The sequence below is a fragment of the Ipomoea nil genome, unplaced genomic scaffold (assembly GCF_001879475.1).
Source record: "Ipomoea nil cultivar Tokyo-kokei standard unplaced genomic scaffold, Asagao_1.1 scaffold2975, whole genome shotgun sequence".
Taxonomy (NCBI): domain Eukaryota; kingdom Viridiplantae; phylum Streptophyta; class Magnoliopsida; order Solanales; family Convolvulaceae; genus Ipomoea; species Ipomoea nil.
This window is the reverse complement of record NW_017619403.1, coordinates 2,153,130-2,162,121: the sequence shown is the minus strand read 5'-3', so window position 1 is coordinate 2,162,121 and position 8,992 is coordinate 2,153,130. Positions and strand designations below refer to the sequence as shown.

At 33.3% G+C, this 8,992-nt stretch overlaps 1 protein-coding gene across 1 annotated transcript; it reads left to right on the top strand.

Moving 5' to 3' along the window:
* The first annotated feature begins 712 nt into the window (after positions 1–712).
* On the top strand, positions 713–7,033 carry LOC109163116 (ER membrane protein complex subunit 1-like). Its single transcript, XM_019311841.1, has 12 exons — positions 713–807; positions 892–1,019; positions 1,330–1,392; positions 1,725–1,843; positions 2,002–2,117; positions 2,221–3,028; positions 3,657–4,385; positions 5,073–5,294; positions 5,537–5,632; positions 5,719–5,913; positions 6,041–6,154; positions 6,442–7,033. The coding sequence occupies exons 1-12, from the start codon at positions 713–715 to the stop codon at positions 6,700–6,702; spliced, it is 2,946 nt and encodes a 981-aa protein (XP_019167386.1). The 3' UTR covers positions 6,703–7,033.
* The last annotated feature ends 1,959 nt before the right edge of the window (positions 7,034–8,992 follow it).

Here is an 8,992-nt window from a genome sequence, read left to right as displayed (position 1 = left end):
TAAAAAGAATAATAAAAAAGGTTCCCTAACCGGCTACATAGAGAAGCTCGATGCCGTCGTTAATTCTGATGCCTTCAAGCCGGAAAAAAATAAAAAGGCACAAATATTAAATAGACCCAAAATAAAAAGACATAAATATCAAATAGACCTATCTACTACTGCAAAATGTTAAATTTTCACCACGAACTAAATTAAAATCTAATTAACTAAACTTACCAGTTAAATTTGTTCAATTAACTTTTTGTTTACATGTTAATAACATGTTACCTATTTAATTATTATGAAAAGAATAATTAAAATTAAAATTATTAAAAAAAAAAGAAAAAAGAAATTTAAATTTAAATTTAAATTTTATTTATTTTTGATAATTAAATAGGTAATCTGTGAAAAAAGTCAATTAAACAAATTTAGCTGGTAAGTTAGATTAATTAGATTTTAATTTAATTTATGGTGAGAATTGAGCACTTTGCAATAGTAAATTGGCCTATTTGACATTTGTTAAAAAAAAAAAAAAAAAAAAAAAAAAAAAAAAAAGAGGAAAAATTTTAAGGGGGAGAAAAAAAAAGAAAAAGAAAAAAGGTTTTCCCGGTCAGGTTCAGGACTTCAGGCTTCACTGCTCGACGAGTTGGACACTGATTGTATTGCTCAAAGATCTGTTTGTATCGCCTCCTCCTTGCAGAGCGAGAAAGTAACGAGCAAATCGCCATCAGCCATGGCGATTAGAGCTTCTCTTCTCGTCTTTCTCATCTTCTCTTCCGCCTATACTACCTTCTCTCTCTACGAAGACCAAGTCGGCCTCATGGACTGGTACTTTTACTCTATTCCTTTGTATACACAAACACACACGTCTCTCTGCGTTTGTATTTTTATGTTGCGAATTGATGATGACAGGCATCAACGGTACATCGGAAAAGTGAAGCACGCAGTGTTCCACACGCAGAAGGCGGGGAGGAAGCGCGTGGTTGTCTCCACTGAAGAGAATGTCCTCGCCTCCCTCGATCTTCGCCATGGAGATATTTGTAAGTTGTTCCTTGATTCAATTGAAAGAGATCAAAATAGGTTTTGGTAAAGCTTATGATTATGGATTGTGAACCATTCATAGTTAACTCTGAGTTACTTATAGATTATTGACACTTTTTTTTTTTTTTTAAAACCATAATCATGTAGAAAGTGTATTAGTGAATGCATTATGTCAATAATCTAATTACATACGCTTTACCAAATGAGCTCTTAGTAGTTGATTGATCTTCTGCTTGTAGTTCCTTAGTTGCTGAATAGCAATATAGCATTGATAATTCACACTGTGTAATCTAATTTTACTATCTGCAGTTTGGAGGCATGTATTGGGGCACAAAGATGTGATTGATGGAATTGATATCGCCCTTGGGAAATGTAATCCTGTTGTTCTCTCTCTCATTTTTGTGATTTCATTAGTTCTATGTGTTCTTTGCTATTTTTGTTTCTTACTGGTGAGTGAAAATTACTTAAATTGCAGTTCTCTATTCAAGGTAGGAATAACTTAGCTAATAATGATGATGATTGATTGGTTTCTACAGAGATAATAGATTTTCGTATAGTTTGCTTACTTTCTCATGTAGGAATGTGAAATTTCTTGGGATATTAAATTTATGTTTAAGTGATTGCATTCCCTTTATATATATAATGGTAATGTACTGATTTATGTTGCATCTATTCTTTCAATGACTAATTTACTTTTTTTCCAGATGTTATTACTCTGTCATCTGGAAGCACTTTAAGAGCATGGAACCTTCCAGATGGCCAGATGGTGTGGGAGTCATTCCTTTCTGGCTCAAGTCCTTCAAGATCAATTTTATTAGTTCCTGTAAGTTCAACATTTTAATTTCTAAAACTCCTAGGGAATTACTTTTATACGTTCAGTAAATAATTTTTGCTGGTCAGAAATGCTTTCATATAATAATTTCTACATGATTTTTCCAAGTGCTACCATTAACCCTTTTTAATTTTCTAAACATTTTGCAGTCAAATTTGAAAGTGGACAGGGACAGTTTGATCCTTATTTATAGTAGTGGGTATTTGCATGCTGTTTCAAGCACCGATGGGGAGGTTATCTGGAAGAAAGAGCTAGCAAATGAAGGGTCTGATAACTAATATGGAGTATCAATTTACATTTGTCACCTGTTGTTTTGGCATTTTTTATCCAGTGTTCACATTTTTTTTTTTTTTTTTTAAATTTTGCAGCCTTGACATTCAACATATAGTTCATCCCGAAGGCACTGATGATGTATATGCTGTAGGACTCACTAGTTCATCTCAGTTTGTAGTATATAAAATAAATGCTAGGAAGGGTGAACTGCTAAAGCATGAGAGCATGGTATTTCCTGGCGGAATTTCTGGCGACATATCACTAGTGACAAGTGAGAAAGTGGTGGCACTGGATTCCACTGGGTCAATCCTAGTATCTATAATTTTCAAGGATGGACTAATTAACTTCCAACAGGTGCATTTAGCAGATCTTGTTCAGGATTTTACTGGAGCAGCTGTGCTCTTACCTTCTAAGCTTACAGGGATGGTTGCTATACATATAAACAAATTTGTATTATTTCTTAGAGTTACATATGAAGGGAAACTGGAGGTAGTTGATAAAGTTGCTTATGGTGCTGTTATCAGTGAATCTTTGTCGCTTTCTGAAGGTCACCAAGCTTTTGGGCTTATCAAGCATGGTGTTGGTAAGATTCATCTCTCTGTAAAATCAATCAATGACTGGGGTAGCAATTTACTCGAGGAAAGCTCTGCAATAGACAGTCAAAAGGGGCTTGTTCATAAGGTTTTCATCAACAACTATATCAGGACAGACAGATCTTATGGATTTAGAGCCCTGATTGTCTTAGAAGATCATTCCCTATTGTTACTACAACAAGGTGAGGTTGTCTGGAGCAGAGAAGATGGACTTGCCTCCATTGTAGATGTAACAACATCAGAATTACCTGTAGAAAAGGATGGTGTATCTGTTTCCAAAGTGGAGCAGAACCTTTTTGAATGGCTTAAGGTATGCTGCTTGTATAACTATCTTAAAGAACTTTTGACACGTGGTTCTTAAGTGCTTGTTTAGCCCATCTTGCTTTGGGGCTTATTATCTCCAAAAATTAGAAGCTGCACCAAATGCTATAAGTATAAAATGGTTTTGAAGGATAGATTATAGGAAAAAAATCAATTTCTCAAGAAGCATTTAGTTGGATCAAACAATCGTAACATGTACCAAGTTGTTAATGTACATTTGCCAGGGTTGTTGGTGTTATATACACCTTTTCCTTCCATGTATTATCTTCAATCCTTTTGCATTATTATCTACTTTGCTTCTGTTAGGGTATTTCCTTTAAGTCTGTCAACTCACACCTTTTTGTACTTATTTTCTTCACTTATTCTGTGGTCATAAACTGTGGTTTTCAATGAGTTAGCATGTGCATTGGGCATTGGGCTCTGTTGTCAATATTCCAATGTCATCTTTGTTTCTGGCAAATATGTATTTTATTCTCTGATGAAAGAAAGAGAAGATGGATAGTTAGAGTAGCAGTTATAACTGGAAGTTGCTATTCTAATTTTAGTTGATGTTTTGTTTCCTATTATTTTTCAACTGTGGCAAGATCTAATTGTATCTATCTTCTTCTTTCTGGAAGGGACATTTGCTAAAGCTAAAAGGAACCCTGATGCTTGCTACCCCTGATGATGTGGCAGCTATACAACAAATGAGGTTAAAAAGCTCTGGGAAAAGCAAGATGACCCGTGATCATAATGGATTTAGGAAACTACTCATAGTACTTAGTCGGTCGGGGAAACTTTATGCACTTCACACTGGAGATGGGAGGATAGTATGGTCTTTCCTAGTGAATGCTCTTCGAAAATCAGAGACTTGTGAAAACCCAAATGGGCTTAAGATGCATCAGTGGCAGGTCCCTCATCATCATGCCATGGATGAGAATCCATCGGTTCTTGTAGTTGGCAAATGTGGATTAAATTCAGATGCTCCAAGTGTTCTGTCCTTTGTTGATTCTTACACTGGGAAGGAACTCAAAATTTTGAAACCTGTTCATTCCATTGCACAGGTTATTCCTCTTCCATATACTGATTCCACTGAGCAACGACTACATCTATTGATAGATACCGATGGTCATGGGCACTTATATCCCAGAACTCCTGAGGCGCTTGGAATATTCAAACGTGAATTGGGAAACATATATTGGTACTCAGTGGATGCCAATAACATCTTAAGGGGGCATGCAGTGAAGGAGAATTACTTTAAGGATGTGGGTGATGACTACTATTTTGCCACTAAGTATGTATGGTCAGTTGTATTCCCTTCAGAATCAGAACAGATCATTGCAACTGCTACAAGAAAACTGAATGAGGTAATTATTTCTCTTTTTTGAATTAAATTTAAAATTTAAAATCTGGGCTGCTATGGACCAAAATATTGCATCATTTTGTTTAACTGTATATGGAATTCTCTCCCTGATTTCTAGTCTTATTGCATGCTGTTTTGAATTAATAACTGGTTCTCTATTTTTGTTTATTTCAAAATTATCTCCAGAAAATCCATCATCTTTTGCTTCCTCCTTTAGTTTAATACCATTAAATTCTTAGATGCCTTTTTAGACATTCTTCATTAAAAGAAATTGATTTTTTTCCCTACATTTCTGCTTTGGCCTTCCTTTTCATTGTAATCTATGTCGTGTTATGAAACTCTCAGTAGTTATGGGTATGTTACATCTTTGGTTGACAACCTTGAACTGGAACTTGTCCAAGATGTCTCCATGTTATCCACTATCATTACTTTTTTCTGTTGAGAAAGGGTGGAAGCATGTTAATTGTTGTGTGGAAAGCTCCAGTTGGTACTGCAATTTAATGTAGTTTACTTAATTTAGTGCTACCTTTGCACTAGAGGTTTAGTTAACATCTTATTGAACTGTGATGACGGGTGACAAAGTCTCAGTGGTATTACTGCCAAAATTTCTTCCACCTCCTACTGTCATCTAGGTTATGTTGCCACTATTTGTGGATTATAACTTAACACTTTGCTGTTTCATTCTTTCCAGGTGGTTCATACTCAAGCAAAGGTAACCACAGATCGGGATGTGATGTATAAATACATATCTAAGAATATGCTTTTTGTGGCTACTGTTGCACCTAAAGCAGCTGGTGATATTGGTTCAGTAATCCCAGATGAGTCATGGCTAATTGTTTATCTAATTGATACTGTAACTGGTCGCATTCTTCACCGCATGACTCATCAAGGCTCGCAGGGACCTGTCCATGCAGTAAGTTTGCCTTACTTTGGTGCTAATAATAAACAACCCTCACCCATAACCAAGCTCTGCCGCCAAAAAAAAAAATCAACTATGCCAAAAGTGAATGGATTGAACTTAAGCCATTTCTTCTAGCCAATTGAGTCATTATAAAATAAAATAAAAAAGCATTTTATCCGTCTTATTTCAGTCATCTTCCTCTTCCATACCTTCTGTGGTGAACTAAATTTGAACATGCAATTTTCTGTTTGAAGGTGCTTAGTGAGAATTGGGTTGTCTACCACTACTTCAATCTAAGGGCACACAGATATGAAATGTCTGTCATTGAGATCTATGATCAGTCTCGAGCGGTGCATCTCATAACTGGATCTTATTCTTTGTATTTTTTTGGGTGTATTCATGGTTGCTTCCTATCTAAACTTTGAAAATTCTGCAGGATAACAAAGATCTCTTGAAACTTGTGCTTGGAAAACATAATCTTACTAAACCAGTTTCATCTTACTCGCGTCCTGAAGTTTTGGCAAAGTCACAGTCTTACTTTTTTGCACATTCTGTGAAAACAATAGCAGTAACATCAACAGCCAAAGGCATAACTTCCAAGCAGCTCCTTATTGGCACAATTGGTGATCAGGTTGGATTTGCTCTCAGTTTTCTACATGCTTCTTGTTTGTACTTATGCTCTTTTGTTGTTTGATACTTTTTCTTCATTGCAGTATACCTTCTTCCTATTTGAATGCTTTACATTAAACATTGTATAGGTTTTGGCACTAGACAAGCGATTTTTAGATCCTCGGCGAACTGTGAATCCAACTCAAGCTGAGAAAGAGGATGGAATAATACCTCTTACTGATTCTTTACCTATAATCCCACAGGTGGAATTTTCTACCCTTCTATTTTATTAAATTTATTATTGATAGAAGTGAGTGAATGCTTGTTTAACCACCAATTTGTAATGTGGATTTATAAGAAACCCATTTATGTTTGATTGTATAACCATGGTCTTTTTAAACATGCTTTTTGAAAGAGAGGAGATGACTAGCTATGATGTAGGCATGTGGACAGAGTTATATATATATATATATATATATATATATATATATATATATATATATATATATATATATATATTCTTGTTACTGAATTGAGGTTAATTTTGCAGTCTTATGTGACTCATGCTGTTAAAGCGGAAGGCCTTAGAGGCATAGTAACTGTTCCGGCAAAGCTGGAGTCCACCACCCTTGTCTTTGCTTATGGAGTGGATCTCTTTTTCACCCAGCTTGCTCCTTCAAAGACCTATGATTCTCTAACCGATGACTTCAGTTATGCTCTGCTTCTCCTTACCATTGTTGCACTTGTAGTCGCTATTTTCATAACATGGATTTGGTCAGAGCAGAAAGAGCTGCAGGAGAAGTGGAGATGAGTTGAATCAGGTGAGGTGACATCCTCGATTTTTTAATCCTCCTGTATTTTACATAATCTGTTTTGTCCCTTCCATACACAATCATTGCCCTCCTGTGGAAGAACTAGGCGAGCATTTTAAGTCTGGTCAGTTTACTACCCAAAAATAGTAGTATAGCTTTAGGTGATTTTATTGGGAAGGGCAAGAGAAACAGGTTTATGAACATGAACACGGCCGGTTGTCAGCAAGTAGCAAATGTTTATGACGAGCACTTATGGTTGACATTGAAATTATACTTAGAAAAAATTACACTTTTGGTCCTGTGACTATTGAGATTTTGTTAATTTCCGTACATGATTTTAAAAACTAACAATTTAGTATTCTAACTATGTAATTTTTAACGCATTTAGTGTGCGTTTTTAGAAGCACTTCAAGATCGTGTTTCCACAGAATGTTGCATCTTTGCAGTATACAACCTTTGCATACAGGAGGAACAAAATGTTTCTTTGAATTCCTGTAAGCGCCCTTGTATGCTCGAGCAGTCGTGCACCCTCTTGTACGAGACTATTTTTCGGTCCATATTTCTCCTGTATTAACTCGGCTTATTGTAAGCCCGGTCTATTAAAAATTATCACAACAAAATGAAATAATTTATTATTCAACTACATATAACTATATATTTGATTATGATTGATGAGGATTTCAATTATTTAATATATTATGCAAATTGTTTGTTATAATAAAATAAGATCAATAGATATACAATTCTAAACAAATTATCAATTGTACGTTAAGTTATTTATTTTGATAATGTAATTTTACATTTTTTTTTATTATCATTAAACATTTATTTAGTTGCGCAACACATTTTAGGTAACTAGTAATATGATAAAGATTAAAACTACTAAAATTATTTGTAACAATAAATGAAATATTTAAAACCGAAACTAAAAGTCTAAAATTTATTCAATTCTTTATGAGTTTTAAAAAGCCATTAATTTCACAAAGCAACAAGTTATATTCTGGATTATTGCCCACATTACAATGGACCACTAATAAATTTTATTTTTAAGTAATATATTAAAAATGAACATACAATACATTAAAAATAAATTTTTAATAATATACTAAAAATAACGTATCTCAATAATTTATATATTATAATTTATCTTATAATGTAAAACATAGTCCAAAATATAATGATTGTCTAAAAACATGATAAATTATGCTGTGGAATCGTGTCCATCTTGTAAGGTGGACATAGTTCTAAAATTGTTCATAATTATGAATATAGAGTGTGAACATAATTATGAACATACAGTTCTGTAATTATGAATATAGAGATTCAATAATTGTGAATATGGAGTTTAAAAATTATGAATATATAGCTTTATAATTATGAACATATAGTTCAGTAATTATGAATATAGAGTTCTATAATTGTGAATATAGAGTTCAATAATTATGAATATGAAGTTCAAAAATTATGAATATATAGTTTTATAATTATGAACATATAGTTCGGTAATTATGAATATAGAGTTCTATAATTGTGAATATAGAGTTCAATAATTATGAATATGAAGTTAAAAAATTATGAATATATAACTTTATAATTATGAACATATAGTTCAGTAATTATGAATATAGAACCGTGTCCACCTTGCAAGGTGGGCATGGTTCCGCAGCATAACGATTGCTAAAAACATATTGGGATTTGTTATGAAGGGCAAATTTTTATTGTGGACCATGGTCCATGTAGTAATGTGGTCCATAAAGTAAGTATCATTTTTTTTTTTTAACACAAGTATCATTCTAATTACACGGTAGTTTCATTTGACAATATTGTTCTGGTTTTCAGTTTCATTTTTCACACTCACTAGTTTCATTATAGCAATACCAAAGTATGATTTTAATTCAACTACAGTTTCATTTGACAATATACATTACAGTACGTATGTGCTCTATTTTGTAGTTTCATTTTTCACGCGCACTAGTTTAATTATAATAATGCTAAAGTCCTCTAAAAAAAATGCTAAAGTATTGTTTTAAATACAATTCACATTCATTTGACAATATATGTTATTGTATGGTTTTGAATTTTAGTTTCATTTTTCATAGACACTAGTTTCATTTTAACAACATTAAAGTATCATTTTAATTATACTACGTACAGTTTCATTTGATAATATACGTTGTTGAATGCATTCTGTTTTTTAGTTTCACTATTTTCACACACTAGTTTTATTTTAGCAACACTAAAGTATCATTTTAATTCTACTATAATTTCATTTGACAACCATAATTCACA